Source organism: Hydractinia symbiolongicarpus, chromosome 5 (genome assembly GCF_029227915.1).
Source record: "Hydractinia symbiolongicarpus strain clone_291-10 chromosome 5, HSymV2.1, whole genome shotgun sequence".
In the NCBI taxonomy this organism is placed as follows: Eukaryota; Metazoa; Cnidaria; class Hydrozoa; order Anthoathecata; family Hydractiniidae; genus Hydractinia; species Hydractinia symbiolongicarpus.
Window position 1 is genome coordinate 27,290,001 of NC_079879.1, and position 22,924 is coordinate 27,312,924.

Here is a 22,924-nt window from a genome sequence, read left to right on the forward strand (position 1 = left end):
CAAATTGATGTTGTACAAATAAAGCGTTTCTATGCATTCTAAAACTAAAAACATTTGCCAGATTGTAAAATTGAAATTTGTAGAGAACATGATGGCATAACCCACTTTTAGAGGTTTGAGACTGCATAATAAAGAAGTTTTGAAGAGGCGTGTCCGGCGCGTAAAATCAACCTGGTCTCTAGTTAAAAAAAGTCGCTGTAGGTTGAAAATTAGCCCGTGTAAACCGAAATTTTGGTTCTATTCTTTTAAGGGTATACCGAAACAGAATTTTATAAAAAATTATGGCAAATTTTTCAGAGTTGTTGGGGCTTTTTGTGGGATGAGATTCTCTGGTTTAGTTTCATTAAACTACTCTAAAAAATCACCACTACAATTTTACTGAAGTTATAGTTGTTTATAAACGAGTAGAACGTTTTTTTTTATATAGCTGACTTTGCTAGACTTTGTTAATGTACCAAAATAAAAAAAATTGTAAAACGAGAAAAAAATTAGGCGGAATTTTAGGCTGATCCTGTTATCACCTCTCAGGACACCCGCCACATTGAATCCTTTGTTTCAAGCCATAAAAACAAGGTTTTCAGTTTGGTGACAAAACAACTTTAAAAAGACTGTTTTAACATAGTGCATGCTTTGCTTAGGTCAACTGGGTGATAAGATATCGAGAGCAGATTGATTTTACACACCCTAGAGAAAGGGCTCCAAAAAGTCCAACCATGGATAGGGTTAAATTTCCAGTGCAAATCTCGCTTCATGTTCGCAAGATGTGGGAAAAAGCAAAAACAGACACAGAAGACAATTAGTCCACTATTTACAACCTTTTTGTTTCTGTTTTTTAGCAATCAAATTAAAAAGGTTAAGAAATATTATAACAATTCCTCGTTGTCCTTTTGTTATGAGGTTCGTTGAGCGATTTTTTTATAAACGGCGGAGAGCACTCTCCATCATGCCAGTTATTCTTCGTAACTAAACTTTAGGAGCATCTACCATTAATCTTGGCGCTATGCTCATTGACATTAATTCTTGGAAAAGTAATTTACATGCGTAAGGTATGCGAATTTGTGAAATCTAAACAAAGCAAATCAAAGTAAAGAACACGGTGTAAACATCACACGAATCTAGCGCGAGTCACATTACAGTAATTTATCGTTACTCTTGACACTTTAGACAGAATTTGTAGAAAAATTGCTTAGTTGTTTTTTTAGATGCATAAATAAAGGCGTCAAAAATGTTTTACCAGGAAAATCAAGTGTACAAAACCTACTAAATTTCACGTGTAAAATTATTGCGAAACTGACTAAAGTTATACCTGTGTTTTATTCTTACAGCCACGGCATTCGAACGTGTTGTTGCGGAGGTTTGCGATCGCGATTAAACCACAGATGTTGCACACATGAACTCTGTACGCGTCTGACGCTTCGAATAAACGCTCATTTAAAAATTGCGCTGCGCCATGAGAGATTTGGCAATCACGTTCCATTTCACCAAATCGAAGACCACCGTCCCTGAAACGAAAAGCAGTTAATGTTCATACACACTATTTATTCCCCATTTTCTAATGTTAAAATTTTTAAAGGTCAAAATAGTCACCTAGATCGGCCCTCCATAGGTTGTCTGGTTAAAATCTGGACGGGACCTCGAGCACGTGAATGGATTTTATCGTCGACCATATGTTTTAAGCGTTGATAGTATGTGGGACCAAGAAATACTTGAGCGTTTAACTTACGACCAGTAAATCCATTAAATAAAACCTATAATTTTTTTTTAATATTATTAAAAAGAAGTTGATGCACTGGGAAGGTTTTATAGAGCGATATTTATTTACCTCATTCCCTCTTAAATGATAGCCATATTCTTGTAACAAACTAGAAACCTTCTGCACATTCACTGCGTCATTGAAGGGCGTGGCATCGCCAATTTCGCCTTTGTTTGCAGAAACCTAGAAAACAAACTTGTGCCATAAAAAATGATAATTCCGGTTTGATAGCGCAACGGTTAGTAAAAAACATTGCAATATATCCTACCTTCCCTTGCAAGCATTCGATTAAATGACCAATTGTCATACGAGACGGGATGGCATGAGGATTAATAACAATATCTGGTGAAATCCCTTCGCATGTGAAAGGCATGTCCTAGAAAATAATAAAGAACTTATTTTTCTAAATAACAATATTTTTGAACCATATTTTTGTTCTACGGCCTTAGCCGGCAGAACTTTAAAATGGGCTTCTTTTTTGTCGCCGTTTTTACTATCGAGACTAGTGAGGAACGGAAGGGTAGCAGTCTAGTGTAGCGGTACGTGAATCATCAGACTTTGAAAACTACCCTGTTGAACCTTGTTCCTCCAAGGTTGAACGATATAAAAGGTATAAAAACCTATTATATTTACAAATAAATCATTTTGAATTATTATTATAGAATTATTATTATATGTTCAGTTGGTTTCGCCAGTTTCACCGAGCTACAACGGTCGTTTGTTAATTTTTTTTTTGTGATCGGAAAATTTATGAAGCCAGATTTGTATTTGCTTACAAGGAGTTTCAACAGACTAAAATTCTTTTTAAAAACCGAAATAAATCAAAAATAGTTGTTTTTATTGAGTTTCATCTAGTTTTCAAAAAAGCGGTGTTTACAAAATTGAACCCATTTTTCTACTTCATATTTTTCTTTCGTCTTTTGCTGTGCCAGTTGAAAATAATTAATTATTAATAACGTGTGATCACTTTTTCTGCACAATTGGAATACTCCCTCCGTAGAGGAATTTTAAATCAGTAATACACAGTAGAACTTCCTGCCGAAACGGCTGGTTTATTTTACATTAAAGAAACAGTAAAAAAAAATTCTTATACGTAAATTGTAATTGATCCAACATGAGATCAGTACAAACGTCTTACTTCCCTATCTCCACCCTGAGTACAGAAGAAAAACCTACCTCTTGTCGATATGTGATTCCGCATGTACCTTTCTGACCATGACGACTGGCAAATTTATCACCAATTTGTGGGATCCGTACAGAACGTACCTACGGAACGAAAATTGTATAGTTAAACTAAAGTTTTGAAGTGTTGGGAAAAATTAGAGCTTTTACCGTGGCTGTCGTAAAAAATGCTTAATGTTTTCTAAAAGATTTTACTAACGGCTTTGAATCTTAGCTATTGCTTGTCATAGCGTTAAAAATAATAAATTATATCAAGTGTGCCAGTAGTTTAAGTGTCTTACGTTTTATCTAAAAGCAACTTTTAGTGTCTCATACACATTAACATATTTTTTGTCTTACCTTAATCTTGCAGAATTTATATCCTTCTTCGTTGATAGTCAACATGACCTGATCAACAATACCAGTTTCACTTGCTCTTAAGAACGTGCTTGAGTCACGTTTCGTGTAGTGACGCGTCTGTCCCTCAAGTTCGTCATCGTCGTCAGGAACAGTGACGGTTTTACCGATAATTACGTCGTCACCACTTACTCGAGAACCAGGAGGAATCAATCCGTCTTCATCCAGTTTGTCGTATATAGCGTTACGCATACCTAAAAAGAGAAGTTGGACGGTAATCATGCAATAGTTACACGGAAGATGTTGAAAGAAAACCTTTTCAAAGCTCAAATAAAACACATGTAAATAGTAATGCGGTGTATAAAAATTCTTTTTAGTGAGAAACCAATCTACTGAACTTCTTCGTATAGCTTCACAACACAAAATAGTTTTACGTTCAAATAACTAGGGGTATTCAAACCCATTCTATACATTACGTTTATGTGTTCCGATTTATAAAAAGCCGGTTGCGAAGAAATTGTTATATAATTTTCAAATACTGACAAACCTGTGCATTCATCTCGACGCGGTCTTTCAAATCTTTCTTCTTGGTCCAGCCCTTTCCTAGACTCTTCATCACGATACGACCGGTAAAACACAGACCTAGAAAAAACAGAAATTTTTTTCTCTTGATTTTCGAATTTCCTTGATTCAAAGCACAAAATCTTACTATCCAACTTAGAAATATAAAACCTGTTTGCAACATACCGATATAAGCCTCTGTTTATCGCTGAAGCATTCAACAACACAGAATCTTCCTGATTATAACCAGTATACGAAGCGATAGCAACGATTGAATTGATTCCTTAGAAAGTATAAAAAGTTCAATTAAAAATATTGTACAATATCAAGTTATCCATCAACATCGTACATTTACATTGAACATCGTATAGAAAAACATACCTGCCGGCAATTCACGAAATTTCAAGAAGTCCATCGATCGTGTGGTTACCAGTGGCTTCTGTGGATAATACAACACATGTGCTAAAGTATCCATACGTACATGAAAGTTGGTGATGTACACACCCATGGCTTGCTTACCCATAGCAGATTGATATGTATTACGAGGAGACTAAAAAAGAAGTGAAAAGAAAGTTACCGCACACCTGTATGGCAAAATCATTCTCCATTAGTCAAATAACAACATTGTTCTGTTACACAAGGTTCATGTGAAAAGAGATAGCAAACATGGTAGCAAAAAGCAAAAAGTTTCCATTGCCTCTGACACACAACACAATCTGATCTCCTTAAAGACATAATCTGGAGAATTGAACTAAACAACAGAAATCTACCTGGTTGTGATCTGGAAAAGGGATAATAGACGCACACACTCCAAGAATCATAGCAGGGTGAATCTCACAATGCGTGTAGGTGGAACAATACGACTGTTCTCGATCCTCTAAATCTTCAGGATTCATGGCAATCATCGACGTCTCCTCTTCATTTACATCAACATATTCAACAACACCGTTGCCTACTAGATCTTGCCAACTAAAATAAACATTTTTTTCATTGATGATGATCCAGGAAAGAGGTTTCAATGCCAGCTACATTACAAAAAAGCAAACACAAAAACAAACACAAAAAACAAACCCGAAGTCATTGTATTCTCTCTCTTTTAATTGATCGATATGGCTTTTCTTGAGCAATAATTTTTGATTTTCCACAATTAGAAGTGGACGACAAACTCTTCCAGCATCAGTGTAAATTCGAATTTCTTTGTCACGAATATCACGGACCATTGAGACCTATTCAGGTATAAAATAGAAAAAAATTAAAAGCAAAGTAAATAATGGTTAAATCATGATTTTGTGTCCATGTCAAAGAAGCAATAACATAATCCACCTCTGATACAATAATATCCATCAATCTTCTCAACCTTCGCAATGTTAATATCAACTGCTCGGGATCTCGATGTATGCCCACCCAACAACCGTTGACAAAAATTTTCGTTGAACTAAATGAAAAAAGATAATTTCTTAAGCACAGACATAAAAAATAAAAAACATCACTGAATAACAAACCAAATTGCATACTCTTTGATAGCAGATGGACTAATTTCTTCCAAGTTCTCCATAGCCCATTCTTCTAAAAACTCTAAAATTGGACTTGGTTGGGAACCGACAGAAATGTATGCCATTAATGCAAGATTCTTTACAAGACCAACAGCTTGCCCCTAGATACAGAAAAGTGTCAAAAATTATCTTTAGCAGTGTTAAAAGTAAAATGCTGTTTTATTTTTCATACACTATACCTCAGGTGTCTCAGCAGGACAGATCATTCCCCAATGAGTGTTATGAAGCTGTCTTGGCCGTGCCAACTTGCCATCTCTTCCAATAGGTGAATTTAAACGTCGTAGATGTGATAACGTAGAAGCGAACGTCAATCGGTTCAACACTTGTGATACACCTGCTCTTGCTTGATGCGCTTTCTTCTGGTCACCCCAATTACCTGTAGCTAACGAATAACGCAAACCATCTGTTATTGTTTTAGTTTTTATGGCAAGTTCAATTTTGAAATCTTTTCCTTTGTCGATGAATTTTTGTGCATATAACCTTACTTCTTTCATGAGATTCTTAAACAATCTAAAACAAGAATTAATAATAATGGACTCCAGCTGTAAGAAAAATATATACTGTACATAGAAAACTATAAATCGTTACTCACCCTCTAAACAAAAACGCCAGCAATGGCCCTGCAAGATCTAGACGTTTGTTGCCATAGTGATCACGATCATCAAGTTCACGGCGCCCCAGAGCAGCCAGAAGAATTCTGTGAACCATATATCTAATACGACAAACATTAAGATCGAAACAGGATATGAAAAAGTTTAACTTAAATACAAACAATTATTTTATATTGAAAGTTTACCCCAGAAAATAAGCTTTCTTTGTTTCACAAAAATCACTGGTACCAACATGAGGTAACATCTCTTTCTGCAAAATCTCTCTTGCATATTTAATTCTCTTCTCTTTGGTTACACCAGGTTTAGCACCACGAGTACCAATAAAATTTAAAGCAACATTTTGCTCTTGCACAACAAAAGCTTCATCCAAGGAAGGCTTGACCTACAAGGTTATTTAAAATAATTTAAATTTTTTCCCATGAATTAGAAGGATATTTCAGAAAAATACACATAATATAATGGTACTGGATTTAATGTTTTAAATAAATAAACATGACAAAAAATACTTTTTTAATTTCTGAACAAACATCTTTAACATATCCTTATCAACATAAAGTTCCTTCAAACTTATCAACAGAGAGAAGTACAAAAATTATTAATAAACTAGTCGTTAGCCCGTGGAAAATCCACGGGTTCGCCCGTCCTTTTTTTATACCGCATTGCGTGCTTCTCGCTATTGCGCAGCTAAGCTATCATTTTGCGTGACAGACAGACAGACAGACATATACGGGCATTATAATATAGATATGCAATCCTGCTAGTGTTTGTTCAATAAATACGTTTTCAATACTCACAAGGAGGTCATTTAAGTGGCATAACTTTTAAATTATGAATGATAGGGCTAGAAGCCTCATGATATTAACGACTTTTAAGACATGTTTTGAAAGTTTTGAAGAAATTTATTACGCCTTTAAAAATGTTTCTTTACAATAGATCCTTTTTTTTATTATACAAAAGAAACTCCCAGTTTGGACTTACTAGTGGAAATTTAGAATGTCTGTCCAACACACTGTCATTAAAGTCAGACAAAAATGTTCCTTACCATTTCCATCATCTCCTGATCATCAAAGTCGTAAATAATATGTTCTAAAATGTCACGATCTGACACAAAACCTAAGGCTCTGAAAACAATCATGATGGGTATTTCTTGACGTATATAAGGAATGGTTGCTATAATTCTTTGACCAATGGCTCCTTTTTTAGCACCACCACCACCTCTAGCTAACATAGAAATAAACATTGTACTTGTTGGTCTTGATGACTGTTCAAGACAGGAACGTATTTCACATGTATAAGCGTATTTTGAGTCTTTTTTCTGAAATACATAAACAGTATTTGTTGCCATTTTTTCTTGTGCAATTAAAACTTTTTCAGAGCCATTGATAATAAAGTAACCACCAGGGTCAAGTGGGCATTCATTCAATTCAGTTAAGTCACGATCTAGCAATCCATTTAAGACGCAATATGTGGATCGCAACATAATAGGTATTTTTCCGATATATATTTTTCCATGTTCTTCAGTTTCTGGCTCTTGTCCGCTTCTTGTGACTGTTTTGGAAACGTCGACATAAAGTGGTGATGAATAACTAAAAGAAATAGGTAGGTAGCATGAAAATAAAACGAAGAAAACCAAATTATTATTTGAAATAAAAATAAAAAGTGCAACACAAACGTTAAGTTTCGAAGTCTTGCTTCATTAGGCATCATAGGCTTTGGTGCACCATCTTTTTCCCAATGAGTTGGTTTTGACAAATAAATCTGTTCAAATTTAAGTTGATAACGTGTCTAAACATTGAACATAAAGAAAAATTGGAACCTTTAAATATGGAAATACCTTAGCGTTTAGTTAATTTTTCTATGTTTTAGAAATTAGAAAGAAACACAATTTTCTTATTATTAAAATTTATTTATGTCCTATTCATTAGTTTGTTTTGTTTTGTTTTTATAAAACAATGCCATTAAAATATATATATAAAAACCAAAATGTACATAATGCACATTCGTGTTCTGAATATATCACACCTCTTTAAGCCTAGCTCGAAGATGTGTATTTGCTAATTATATTACACTGTTTTCTTTTTGAGTTTCACACCATGAAATGTTTTGTAGGATTTGCTGCAAATTTACCCCCCTAGTTTTGAAATCCACCTTTAAATTTTTAACTTTGTTTTTTTTTTAATTTCTTGCATGTACTGTATGTTTCAATTATACCAATTCACAGTGTAATCACAAATGATAATAAGTAGAGATAAATATAAGCAGGTAAATATTTTGCGTGCTACATACACATTGTGAAGACAATAATTAAATGTTTAATATAGCGACATATATACAATTTCTCATAACTTTTTAGCAGCATCTCCTCCATTTGCTGTTTACTGCATATTTTTGTAAATTTACCTGCACATTATCAAAAAATTGTATGGCTATCAAGGGGGGAGAGCAATTGCTATAGCTCACGCAAAAAGACTCGCCCAATTCTGAAAAATAAGAAACTACCTTAATTGATCCCTCAATTCCACAAAAAGTTTGTCTGGCTGAGCAATATCAATTTATCTCACATGGAAATCAAGGTTATCTTTTTTATTATTTACAGTAAAAAATAACCAAAAAAATAAAAAAATAGATAAAAAATACTTTGTGATAAATTTGCATTTATAAACTTATTCTATTTATTCAGATTGCTCGCCCAGTCTAAATTATTGTAGCCTTGGACGAGCAATTTATTGCTCAGGTGTTATTTTCTTACTGATAGGCTTGGGATATTCATAATAATTTCCTTGTGAATATAACACATACATTACTTTGGTACTGCAAAAAGAACTGAGGTTTAATTATTATACATGCAGCAAATTATGTTGAAGAATAAATCACAATCTTTATGTGGAATTATTGAGATTTTTAATGATGTATATATATGATTTAACCACAATATTGTATAAGCTATCATGACACAACTGCTTTTTCTATAGATAAACATTTTATGAAATAAATGATTACAGAACTGTGAAATACTGTATTCTTACCGGCTCCTCAATATCTGCTTCAGTGTACTGAACTTCTGCTTGCAATTCAATAGGTGGTGACTCCTCTACTATTCTTTGTACAGACATCTGAATAAACTCATCAAAAGAGTCAAGTTGTTGTCGCACAAGACCCTTTTCTTCAAAATATGAACTAATAACTGTCCAGCAGGCCTCCTGCCACAAGTCAGAAGTGATCTCATCATCTTCTTCCTGATCATCATATTGATCCTCTAAAAAAAATTTTAGTGGTGCAATTAATTTTTTTATAGTACCTTTCAAAACTACAGCATGTATATTTCATTGAAAGCGCACTGATGAAGTTGAGAGAAAGGTGTAAATTTGGTGCAAATGATTCAATCAAAACACAGTATAACATTACTTTACAATTTGAAGTGAGACCACCTAGTTTTAGCAATGTGATTAAAATCCCAAAATAATTTTGCAACTTTTAAACCCTATTCAGTCCCAGGTATCTGAAATCTATTCAGCTTGACGGTTCGGACCCCTCTAAGAAAAGAAACGAAAAAAAGGTCTACAGGGGGACTGTCAGGTAATTTAAGTTAAGCTCAATTTAAATCCATAATATTGATTTGTGGCTCTGATTGGTTAAAATAATCAAAATTTATGTGCAAAATTTAAAAATTGTTTTTACAGGTTTCGAATTAAAAAGTTTTAGAACGAAGAACGGCGATAGAAATGCTTTTTTAGATTGCGTTTTAAAAGTTTAAGAACAAAAAGGGGCAATAAAATGCTTTTTTAGATCACATTTTAAAGAACGGCAATAGAAAAATGGTAATTGATCTAAGGTGTTCCCAGGCCACATCGAGATGGTGGTTTACTTTGTTACAGAGTGCCGAAATTTTTGCAAACCGACTTTCCTTTTCTAATTTGAACCCTTTTATATAGGGTATACTAGACTGTTTTTTCTTCCATGATCAGTAAAAAGAAGTAGGAGAGAAAAGTAAAGCTGGTCGGGCTATTTCAAATGAAAAAAAAAATGGCGCATTTTAAGAATTTCATAAAAGAAATAAAATAGCAGTAATAAATTTTTGATTGTGTCAGCACTTTTTCTGTACTGAAAGCTTTAGATTTGTCCAAAATACTAATCAGATATTTGTATTTTAGACAAATTGAGATTCAATTACTTCAGTTCTGGAAGAAACTTTCTAGTAAAGTTGCCATTCTTGTCAGGAAAATAAAAATTAAAAAAAAACAGGAGTCCACAAAAATTTGCCTTGTTTATGCAAACATTAATTTTAGATGGATCCATAAAAAAGGCATACATCGTTGATAGTAACTTTAAAGGCCTTATGGTGGTGTAAACAGAATTTATTTCCAGGTGACAAAATTGTCATAGATGAAATTGTACCTATGGTGGAATTGTACAACTGTCAGTCAGGAAAAACTGCTAAACGCTGTACCTGCAGACTTAACTGAAATAATTTCATCAAATATACTCTTTGGATGGTATAAACCAGAAAATAAATTTCTTGACAAGGAAGTGGTACAGTATAGCAAATATCATTTTTTGCCTGAATAAAGATATTTAACATAGAGTATTATACTTAACAAATCAAAGTCCAGCACTGTAAAGTGCTGACCAACGACCCTGTTTCTGATTTTTCAAGTAAATCGTAGTATGTTCTGTCTCATTTTTCAACACTGGCTCAACTATCAATTCAAGCCGTCTTGTAAACGAGACACTCAAGAGATATAAGTACAGTGCGTTGAAAGATTGGACAACCTAACTGGAATAAAAAAACTGTTACATTACGGAACATGAGCCACCCATCACAACTATTAATGCTTGTTTTTATACAAATTTTCAAAATGAAAAACTGTGGTGTTTATTTTCTATTTTCTCCTTAGTACATGCTAAGAAATTCCTTAACCTTTTTTTGAATGTTTAGCCATAGTAATTATTTTGAAAAAATATCCCTATATTCAAAATTTTAACACTGGCGCGGATTGAACATATTTTTTAGTTAGAAAAGGAATTTGAATTATTGTCACATCACATTCATCAGGTCAAAGTCCAGAATCATTTCATTTAAGTCCCACAGTCAATCGTTTTACTGTTAAAAGCGATGCAACCTAGTAAAATCTGAAACATATCGCTAAATACATGTTGGTACGAAATGTGACGCAACAGTTGTAACTCAAACGGACTGATACCGTTAGAAAGTCAATAAAATGTAATTTTTGAAACTGTCTCTATTTCTTCAGCGCGTACTAACGGCTAGGATTGGTCCCACAGTATAAAATGACTTATTTATCTAAATCTTTAAGTAAAGCGCTACCACAGCGGCCAGTGTAATTGCTGACTTCCAGCGATCATGTCAAATTAAGAAGAACGTTATTTCTTGGAGTCCAATTGTCTCATTTATCACATTTATAAGGTCAAAGTCCAAAATCAGTTCAATTACGTCCCATAGTCAATCGTTTTACTGTTAAAAGCGATGCAACCTAGTAATATCAGAAAGATATTGCTAAATACATATTGTAACGAATACGTGACGCAACCGTTGTAATTCAAACGGAATGATACCGTTAGAACGTCAAATCAATTCTTAAAAATTATTTTAAAGCAGGTGTCGATCCTACAGAAGGCGTCATTTACAAGCTTAAACTTCTTTTATATCTACGTACTATTTATTGTTTTTTCGTGATATCATTTTACGCACCTTTGCATTGTTTCTAACTGCCACCATAAATTCCATTGTTTTGAAAAATATGTTCTTGTTATTTATAGACTTTTTTAATCTGACAAATATGAATAATTAATTATTTACATTAGCTTTCTGAATAACTTGTTCAGGTTTCTTACGAAAGAGTATTCATATGTTAAAAAAATCAAAGAAAAAAATGACTTAGTTTGGAATTTGAATGAAAAACATGCGCGTTTAAAAATGAATTATTTTTAGAAATTGAATTCGTTGCATTGCGTAATAACACCTGTTGTTCTTTTCGAATGTTACTGGCTTTTTATGTTTCAAGATGAATTCATTAGGTTAGGGCATCATTAGGTTGTATATCACAGAAGTCGCCGGTGGCATGCTTCGAAAATGCTTGTCACTGGCACAGCTTAACATGAAACGAAACTGTACAGGAGACTCAATTGTTAGAGTATTCGCAGAACATCTCTTCTCACAAAACCGAGGGCAGGGCTGACTTATTGCCTGCTGTGTCGTGGGGGAGACAGAACTTCTGGACTTCTTTTTAATACGATATACAATTTTTTGGATTATTACTAAACATATTTGATTTCTCTTTCCCCTTTTAAAAAGATTTTTTAAACTTTATTATTTCGTTATAAAAAAACCAAGTCTAAAAAAGCCATATTTTGTTATCAGATTGCGACTTATCCTGCAGCGCGCTACGTAGTTAAAACTATGCGTAATTATTTAAAAACTTTAGAATTTACTTAGTAACTGGTTCTATAGAAATCGGCTACAAATAGTACACATGATAATTGCAATGAAATAAATTACAAACGATTTTGAAACGATATACAGGCAATGAAATGAAGCGTTTGCAAAAAAAAGTTTAAAATGATTTTAAAACAGAGGTTGAAACGAATTTGTATGAAGCGATTACGATACGATTGCGAAACGATTCTAACTGAAATGAAACGATTTTAAAGCAAATTTATAAATGTTGATACGAATGCGATACAAATTACTGTTGGTTTTAATCGTTTCAAATTCGTATAGAGATCATTTCAAAAAAGAAATGATATGAATTGAAACAATCAAATTTGAAACGATCGTGGAGACGATCCCTTATTGACTTAAATCTTATATATTCTCCCAGTCGGCATATTCCATGTGATTCTTTACAGGTCTGTATTTCCCAGTTTAGCCATTATGACTTGGGGGGAAACATGTGGTTCATGCAGTCACCTCTTCATAAATAGGGGCTGAATTTTTCACAGAATCTTTGTTTTCTAAATTCAACTCAAAATATTGTATAGTTTTGGGTGAGTCTTAGTCTAATCTATTTACTTATAATTTTTTTTTAATTGAAGTTTCTTTTGTGAGAGGTTGACCATGAAACAGTCTTTTTCAGGAATATTTGTGTAGGTGTGCAATGATTCACACGTGCAAATCAAGTAACTTGTGCGATGTAAAACGCACATGCAAAGGATGTTACGCGTGCGATATCGGCTCTGAGGTTGATCTTTGTTACGCATTCATTTTGCGGTAGAAAAGTGGAGGCCGTTTTGAATCGTGAACCCCAAAAACAATGATTGAGCATCTATGTATAGCGACTCTCTCAATCTTAGCTTCCTTTTCTACATGTCCGAAATAGTATGCATGACTATACAGTTATTTTCATAAATTTATTGTTTATTTTTCAGGTCATCACAAGCAAATAAGCAAAAATATGATGTGGTTGGGTTTTGTTTTTAAAATTGTTTGAATAAATATAACACTTACGACATAAAGAAAAAACTCAATTAAATTCGGACCTGCTATGGTTTTCAATTGTTTTGTCAAATGAAGAAATTATCTACAATTAAATCCATGATAAAATGTCTGTTCTGCCTGTAAGTGCAGCTTTGCAAACTTGCTTTATCCATGCTCCTTCGGCGTTCACCTCTGCATTAGTTAAGAACCGCATGGCTGAATTTCTTGTGTAAGACCTGGTTACCAACGAAGGAAGGGTCAGGCAAAAGAGATTTCTATGTAGTTCTTTTAATTATATAAGTCAGGAGTCGGTGAATTAGCTAGGATGCTCAGGTTGGCTGACTTGACCAGGACTATTCAATAATTTTGAGATTTAAAAGTGTCCAACCAAAACGGAAATTTATTGGACCTTATTGTCCAACAAAGTCAAAACGAGCTACGGACATGTCCGACCAAACTGGAAATGTGGCGGGAATTTTGTCTGACGAGTCTCCAAAAATTATTTCGAGGGCTGTCATCGCACGCTATAAAATGGATTTCACAGGTTAATTTTCAAAACTCAATATTTATTTTTCAGGCGTGCCATTAATCGGACGCCCAAAACGATTTAGGCGTGTGCCAAGGCGTGCGCGTGCCTCTCCTGAAAAAGCATGATGAAACATCCATGTTTTCCTCCTCAACTGAAAATAGTACTAAGGCCATTCCGATTTATATTTTAAAAATGATTTAAATCTTAAAGATAAAAAGTTAAAAAATCAATTATAACATTTTTATGTTTTTGTAAAAATTAGAACTTGACTTGATGTAATTGATCATTTTATTTGCTACTAACGCCAAAGCATTGATAGTTAAGACAGAGTGTTGGCAAACATGTCACACTGTTGAAAGATGGGACCACTGTTAAGAGTTGGGCTGTCCCTTTTACAAACAGGATGCGTTTTAGAAGATGGGCCAGAAGAGATATGCAGAGATATGGTTGCATATCTCTTTTGTGTTAGCAAATTTCCCTGGGCCGCCTATTATTTTACACATACACAGGCAGACAGTCATATGGTAAGCATCCAAAATATAGATTAGTGTTGTTTTTTAATGCTTCATGCTAATGTCCACTATGGATTTGTAGCTGGAAAAGTAAGGGATGTCTTTTATTTTAGTTGTAGCAAGACACAGATAAGCTGATCAAGGCCCAATTAATGTGCCAATATAACGCTGATTTAGTTGTATTCTAATAAGAGTCAGTAGCTAATCCCATTATACAGAGTCCGACTTGCTATCAGAAGGAATCCCGTGTGAACAAACGTTTCTAAAAGCAAAGCAGCTTGCATGGTTTTCCAAAATTCAATTGGCATAGAATACACTCAGATATATTACCTTCGTCTATAGGGTCGTACATTCTTTCAGAACTGGAATCAAACTTTGATTTGATAAGTTAGTGAGGTGATAATGTTCAGATTTGGGGGATTCTCTCCAGAGCCGTGTGGAGTGGACAATGCGAGTAAAGCTAGGCCATTTATACCAAGCTTATGTTGCCGGTATCGAAATAGTAACATTCTCCACAGGCTGGATACCTTTATTCAATGGGAAGCACTTCATGGAAGGATCCATTTAGTCTGTGAATATGTCGTATCCGACATTGTCGTATTCTTCCAACGACATCCGACACACGACGTTAAGCAATTTATCAACGTCGTAATGTTGTTAACACATAATACTGCCTAGTATACATACTAGTGCCTAGCATAATATCTTTGTAATATACAGTAATACAGTGTAGTACATAGTAATATCCCGTATTTTACACTGTATTACTTTGTAGTATATTCAGAAATACACTGTAATACCTTGTAGTATTCAGTAATATACTGTAATACTTTGTAGTATTCGGTAATATACTGTAATACCTTGTAGTATTCAGTAATACACTGTAATACCTTGTAGTATTCGGTAATACACTGTAATACCTTGTAGTATTCAGTAATACACTGTAATACCTTGTAGTATTCGGTAATATACTGTAATGCCTTGTAGTATTCAGTAATATACTGTAATACTTTGTAGTATTCGGTAATATACTGTAATACCTTGTAGTATTCGGTAATATACTGTAATGCCTTGTAGTATTCGGTAATACACTGTAATACCTTGTAGTATTCGGTAATATACTGTAATGCCTTGTAGTATTCAGTAATATACTGTAATACTTTGTAGTATTCGGTAATATACTGTAATACCTTGTAGTATTCGTTAATATACTGTAATGCCTTGTAGTATTCAGTAATACACTGTAATACCTTGTAGTATTCGGTAATACACTGTAATACCTTGTAGTATTCAGTAATACACTGTAATACCTTGTAGTATTCGGTAATATACTGTAATGCCTTGTAGTATTCAGTAATATACTGTAATACTTTGTAGTATTCGGTAATATACTGTAATACCTTGTAGTATTCGGTAATACACTGTAATACCTTGTAGTATTCAGTAATACACTGTAATACCTTGTAGTATTCGGTAATACACTGTAATACCTTGTAGTATTCAGTAATACACTGTAATACCTTGTAGTATTCAGTAATACACTGTAATACCTTGTAGTATTCGGTAATATACTGTAATGCCTTGTAGTATTCGGTAATACACTGTAATACCTTGTAGTATTCAGTAATACACTGTAGTACTTAGTAATATACTGTAATATTGTGTACTATACAGTAATACACTGTAATACCTTGTAGTATTCAGTAATACACTGTAATACTTTGTAGTATTCAGTAATACACTGTAATACCTTGTAGTATTCGGTAATACACTGTAATACCTTGTAGTACACTGTAATACCTTGTAATATTCGGTAGTATACTGTAATACCTTGTAGTATTTAGTAATACACTGTAATACCTTGTAGTATTCAGTAATACACTGTAATACTTTGTAGTATTCAGTAATACACTGTAATACTTTGTAGTATTCAGTAATACACTGTAATACCTTGTAGTATTCAGTAATACACTGTAATACCTTGTAGTATTCAGTAATACACTGTAATACCTTGTAGTATTCGGTAATACACTGTAGTACTTGTAACATCTAACTGTAATATTTTGTAGTATTTGGTAATACACTGTAATACTTAGTAATATACTGTAATACATGTAATAGATCTTTGACGGTTGCGCAAAGCATTCTGGGTATTTTTTCTTCCCATAGTGGGCTGGTTCACATATCACATGGAACGTTGGCTGCAGATACAGATATAGATACAGATACAGATAATCTTTTCTGGGAATGAAAGTTTACAAAAATTGAACTGAATAAATACAAGGAAGTATTAACAAACTATCACAACCAGCAGGGGACCTCTCAAAACAGCCCGAAGGCCAGTTAAAAGATGCGAGTAGGACCCTATGCAAAAAAATTTGTACAAACTTCAATACTGCAAGAGCTCTGATTGCTCATGAGCAAAAAGTAGAAGTAAAAGCCACTGCTGAATATACAATTTGCTTCTGCGTAACATGCGAAAAGATATTTGAATCAGACGATGCGCTGACTTGGAATGTTTGGAAGGGTAAGTCGGTTTAAAATAAATGAAACAAATACCCTTATTTGGTTGGTTCGTTTCTTATGTAATTTCGAATGTTTTTTTTTCCTTCGAAATTCGAACTGTATATTCTAATTTAAGTAGTTGTGGAGGGAAATTTGTCATTGGTATTCTATCATGTGCAAAATTTGATTATTGCTTTAAGACGAGAATAGAATCCAGGTAATAAAATGGCTACTGACTGGTTTTGATCCTGCCCTGTATAATACAAAGCCATTTGTCAGACCTTGGAGCATGTGCAATAACTTTGACCTCCAGGAGGAGAAAATCCCTCTGACAACTACAACAAAAAAGCTTAAAAAATGTTCCTTTAAAACAAAACTTTGGCTGCGAGAAAGAGTAAAGCTAAGTCCTTTTGAATTTTCTGATCACAATTTAGTTTATGTGATCAGAAAATTCAAAAGGCCAAAATTTGAACCTAAAACATGCAAGGTTCGTAGCTACAAGAACTTCAGTGAAGAGGCTTTTCTGAAGGACCTCAGGAATTTAGACTGGTCATATTTTAATAATTATGATGACCTTGATAAAGCATGTGAGAAACTGAATAAAAATGTTAAAACAGTGGCTGACAAACATGCCCCTTTCAAAACACATAGATTTTCTGGCCGTGTTGAGGCATGGGTCACTGATGAATTAATAATAGCCATCAAAGAAAGAGACTTCTTGAAACGGAAAGCATCAAAAACAAAATCCATCATAGACCGGGAAGCTTTCAAACAAAAAAGGAACCAGGTAATAGGTCTCAAAAATCGACTCAAAAACGAGTACTATAATGACGTTTTGCAGGACTTTCAAAAACGGCCAAAACAACTTTGGAAAACCCTAAAAAAACTGATTCCTGATAAGTCAGGCAATACTACCTCGATAAAACGAGTAGTCCAAAACGATGGTACAGAAACTTCTCACCCAAAAGAAATTTCCAACACATTCAATTCATTTTTTGTCAGTGTTGGTGCCAAACTAGCCTCTAAATTTTCTTCTGACACTACTAATGTTAATCCACCTGTTAGCGGACACGATTTTCGGTGGGCTCGTATTGAGACCAAAAGTGTCGAAAAAATAATTAGATCACTAAAACTTAATAAAGCTACAGGCTTGGACGGAATTGGTTCACGACTGCTAAAAGCAGGTTCGTCAGTTTTAAGTATTTATTTATCAAGTCTTTTCAACAAATCTTTATTTACTGGTTATGTACCTAAATGTTGGAAGACTAAAAGGGTCTCGCCTATTTTTAAAAGTGGCAATAAAACAGATCCTACTAATTATCGGCCTATCTCCATTTTGCCAATTCCTATGAAAATTTTTGAAAAGTTAGTGCATGAGCAAATGTCTCATTTTATTTCTGAGCACAACTTCCTGAATGACAGACAGTCCGGATTTCGAAAACTCTTTTCCACAGAAACTGCAGTAGTCGATGTCTCTGATTTTATTCTTACTGAGCTCGACCAACATAACTTTGTTTGTGCTGTGCTCATTGACCTTAAAAAAGCTTTTGACACTGTTGATCATAAAATTTTGTTAAAAAAACTATGGTGTTTTGGCATCAGAGATGCTGCCTTTGACTGGTTCGAGTCCTACTTAACGGACCGAATGCAGCTGACTCTTGTAAACGACACAGGATCAGATCTGCTTCATGAAGACGCTTTTGGGGTGCCGCAGGGATCTGTGTTGGGGCCCCTGCTCTTTCTTTTGTATATTGATGACTTAAAATCTGTCATCAATTCAAACTACCACCATCTATATGCGGATGATACAATAATTATTTCTTCTCATAAAAACTTGGATACCCTTGTCTCCCAGGTCGAGTTAGAACTTTCGCAAGTCGACCTCTGGCTGAATAATAACAAAATGACTATTAATACGGACAAAACTGAAACAATCTTTTTCGGCAACCACAGCCAGTTAAAAAAAGTTGAGAACAAAACTATCAACTATATGGGTATTCCTTTGAAGAGGAGCGAAAAAGTTAAATATCTTGGGGTAACATTTGATCAAAAAATGCAATGGGAAAACAGGGTGGCCACTCGTCCTTGAAAACCTTGAATGTTCTTGAATGTTCTTGAATTTTATTTGGTCTTGAATTGTTCTTGAAATAGTATGTTTTCCACCCTTGGTTCTTGAATGTTCTTGAGTTTTTACAATTCTATGAAAAATCTTTTTAGAATAGTAAAAAAATGTCTAGTAAAAAAAGTACCAGAATGCATGGAAAAAGTATTTTTAATGAAAGTTGGTTCAGCGATGAACAGTTTAAAATATGGTTGAAAAGGGGACCAGATAAACACAAAGCATTGTGTAGACTTTGTAACACAGTGATAGACATAACTATAATGGGAAAAAGTGCTTTAGCATCGCATTCTAAGGGCAACAAGCATCAAGTGAATGTGAAAAACTATAGTCCAGTTTCTGGTCTGTTCTTCAAAAGTAACCCTCCAAAGCCATCATCAAGCAAAGACGCCTCCCCCGCCACTAACAAGATTGATTTAATGATGAGTACATTAGCAGTTTCCCATGCTGAAATTCGTTGGGCTCTGAAAGTACTAACATCACATCATTCATTTCGTTCTTGCTTGAATTTGAACCAGCTATTTTGTGTGATGTTCCCTGACAGTGACATAGCAAAGTCATTCCAGTTATCAAAAACGAAATGTGCGTACTACATCGTACATGGATTAGCCCCATATTTCATGGAAATCTTGCTCCAAGAAATTAAAAATTCGCCAACCTATTCCACACTTTTTGACGAAAGTTTGAATCATTATAAACAGGAAGAACAAATGGACGTTCAGATTCGTTTCTGGAATGAAAATCTCTATGAAGTCCAGACACGTTACCTAACCTCAAGGTTTTTCAGGCGCCCAAATGCAGATAACATCTTGCACGAGATTCTTCAAGCAACTGATGCGTTACCCCAGAAATCAATGGTCATGCTTTCCATGGACGGACCAAACACTAATTGGAAAGTTTATGAAAATTTAAAATCGCATCGTACTGAGAAAGAATATCCCCAAATTATTGATGTTGGTTCGTGTGGATTACACGTGGTGCACGGAGCCTTTCAGACTGGCGTAAAAGCAACTGGCTGGAAATTGGAAAAGGTTTTAAAGGCCATGTGGAAGCTGTTCAATGATTCCCCAGCTCGAAGAGATCTATATATTCAGTTAAGCAAATCAGATGTTTTTCCAATAATGTTTTGCCAGACACGCTGGGTTGAGGATGAACCTGTTGCCATCCGAGCAAAGGAAGTTTGGGAAAATGTTGTGAATGTCATAAAGCATTATCAAACCTTATGCAAATCAAAACAACCAAGCAAAAACAGTTCGTATGACACCTTGGTCACCCACCACACTGACATGTTTATGCAAGTAAAGTTACAATTCTTTGTTGATGTAGCCAGCATGATGTCTTCGTATCTGAAGCAATTCCAGACGGATAATCCAATGATGCCATTTGTTTTGGAAATATTAGAAAATATTATCCGTCGGTTAATGAAGATTTTCATTCGGAAAACCGTTATTGATGAAGCTGATTCAGCTTATTCTTTAATTAAAATTGATTTGCAGAAACGAGAGAATCATTTACCACCGGAATTAGTCAAGTTACCAACTGCCACCAAAACCTTGCTTTCGTCCCTTCAAGCCAGTTTGACAAAGAAGTTGAAGTTTAAAGGAGAATGTGCTGCACTTATTTAAGGTATTATTGAAAAGCTACAAGAACGATCGCCATTGAAACACCTTTTTGTTCGATCTTTGTCTAGTCTTGTTCCAAAGAATATGATTGAAAGTAAAAACTGTCTACTTAAGTTTGAAAAGGTCGTGGACAAGTTTTACACAACAAATCACATCAATTCAAAAGAAGCAGATAATGCCAAGTTGCAGTTGGAGGAGTTCATCTCACGCACAGCTAAGACTCATAAAGATAAGTTTCTTGGCTTTAGCCTTTCTGATAATCGTTTGGATCATTTTTACCGCGAGTATTTAAACGGTTCTGATAAATACAAAGATTTATGGAAAGTCATGGTGATGGTCTTCACTATTTCACATGGACAAAGCCAGATCGAGAGAGGATTCAGCATCAACAAAGAAGTCACTATCGAAAATCTTAAAAACAAGTCACTATGTGCTCAGCGGTTGGTATATGATGCCTTAAAGTGTTGCAAGAAAGATGTGCATGATATTGAAATCACTGCCAAAATGGTTACATCATGTAAAACAGCCCGTTCTAGGTATGTATTTGCCCTTGAAGAAGTAAAAAAATCAAAAGAAAATGAAGCAGCGAATAACAAGAGAAAGATAATAGCATATGAGATTGATAGTGTGAAACGCAAACGAATGGAGGTAGATACATGTATTCGATCATTGAACAAAGATATGAACAACTGTCTTGATGAGGGCGAGGTTAGCCATGACATTGCTATGTTTCTGAAAGCAAATGCATTCAGAAAAGCCATTACAGAGAAAAAAGTGACAATGGTGGATTTAGATGAGGCTATTAAAAAACTGGAGGAAGATCTCAAAAACTAATAACCTCTATAATACTCGTAGTTTGTTGACATTAGTTTATTTCAAGATATATGGATTATTTATTAGCTTCATATTAGCGTCATTTTGTCTGGTTCATTTTCTAATTTGAAGATCTTCTTATACAATACAATATATGTTCTATTTTTAATTGAGAATTAAAGTTTTATAAAACACAAGAAATAGAATCCTTTGGACCGTTTCCATAATACTGGATAAATAGATTTTAGAAACAAGAAGAGAAGAACACTATTTATTGAACTTTGTTATTTTTGTGACTTTTATATTCTGTTATTTTTAGTTTTACACTTTTGTTACTATATAATTCTAGCTTTCTGATAAGTATTTATAAACTTGTACACAAAGTAGCTATGTACTCCTAAAAGAATGATTTCTGGAACGATATCAACTTTATTATCAAGGTTTCTACATGTCTACACTCTTTTATTTTGTTCAAATTATCACAGATTATGCTATATTGATGTATAAAGTCAGTGAATTGATCAAGATATTAGCTTTTGTTGAAGTTGTTAAAAATTATTTTTGTCCTTGAAAACCAATATTTTGTTCTTGAATTGTTCTTGAATTGTTCTTGATTAGTTCTTGGATTTTTTTTTAATTTTGAGTGGCCACCCTGAAGCACATTAATGACATAAATAGAAAAATACTAATTAAATATTCTAAAATTAGAACCATTGCATCCTGTTTAACACCTCACACAAAAAACCTTTTAATTAATGCACTTGTCATGCCATATTTCAACTACTGCTCCTCGGCATGGGCTTGTGCCACCCAAGGTAGATTGGGAAAACTAGAAAAACGATTAAAATGTGTCCGTACCTTTCTTGGGAAAGAGAGGGAATATTCAATGAATAATTTACTCATCAAAAACATGCCATATTAGTTTTCAAAGCCATGAATCACATTGCTCCTGATTACATGCGCTCAAAATTCCTTTTGACAAAAAACTGTCATAATCATCAAACAAGAGGAGCTTCAAAAAACAGGTTCACACTTCCCTTGGTCAACACGGAATTTGGCAAAAAAGCCTTCCCATTTAGAGCTGCAAAAGTGTGGAATAATCTTCCAGACCAAGTGACCTGTGATGGAAGTCTGCTTTCGTTTAAGACTTCCATCTCTAATGTATTTGGCAAATTCTAATGGAGATCACTTTTTAATTTTTTAATTTTTGTTTTTTATTCTTTTTCTTTTCAATTTTCACAGATTATAAATGTTACTATGTTTGATTGAGCTGAGGCAGTCTAAGGTTTATCATTTTTTGTTTCTTTTTTGTTCTAGTGGCCCCCAGTGGAAACAATCCACTAACTATAGGTTTTTGTGATTTTCTGGGCTAGCCACTTTAAATATTTATTAT

General features: G+C 34.1%; 2 protein-coding genes across 2 annotated transcripts; one reads left to right on the forward strand and one right to left on the reverse strand.

Annotated features, from left to right (window-relative positions):
• Window positions 1–802: 802 nt before the first annotated feature.
• LOC130645767 (DNA-directed RNA polymerase II subunit RPB2) lies at window positions 803–14,963 on the reverse strand. Its single transcript, XM_057451857.1, has 21 exons — window positions 14,803–14,963; window positions 9,023–9,252; window positions 7,669–7,781; window positions 7,039–7,582; window positions 6,182–6,378; window positions 5,978–6,097; window positions 5,565–5,895; window positions 5,347–5,486; window positions 5,156–5,267; window positions 4,904–5,058; window positions 4,603–4,801; window positions 4,214–4,382; window positions 4,019–4,115; window positions 3,819–3,913; window positions 3,275–3,525; window positions 2,930–3,019; window positions 2,022–2,129; window positions 1,823–1,936; window positions 1,588–1,748; window positions 1,307–1,502; window positions 803–1,065 (listed from the first exon to the last, which is right to left on the reverse strand). Exons 1-21 carry the CDS (start codon window positions 14,822–14,824, stop codon window positions 964–966), a joined length of 3,546 nt encoding a protein of 1,181 aa, XP_057307840.1. The 5' UTR covers window positions 14,825–14,963; the 3' UTR covers window positions 803–963.
• A 1,686-nt stretch (window positions 14,964–16,649) lies between these two features.
• LOC130645779 (uncharacterized) lies at window positions 16,650–22,075 on the forward strand. The gene is made up of 2 exons (XM_057451873.1): window positions 16,650–16,999; window positions 19,195–22,075. Exons 1-2 carry the CDS (start codon window positions 16,988–16,990, stop codon window positions 20,719–20,721), a joined length of 1,539 nt encoding a protein of 512 aa, XP_057307856.1. The 5' UTR covers window positions 16,650–16,987; the 3' UTR covers window positions 20,722–22,075.
• Window positions 22,076–22,924: the final 849 nt, after the last annotated feature.

Bases quoted from the DNA above. Each gene is read 5' to 3' on its own strand.
- LOC130645767 (XM_057451857.1), bottom strand. From the start codon at position 14,824: ATGTACGACCCTATAGACGAAG. The intron at 3,526-3,818 runs GTTTGTCAGTAT...TTCTCTTTTTAG, and splicing joins GCGTCGAGATGAATGCACAG to GTATGCGTAACGCTATATAC. The intron at 1,749-1,822 runs GTAAATAAATAT...AAAAAATTATAG, and splicing joins ATCATTTAAGAGGGAATGAG to GTTTTATTTAATGGATTTAC.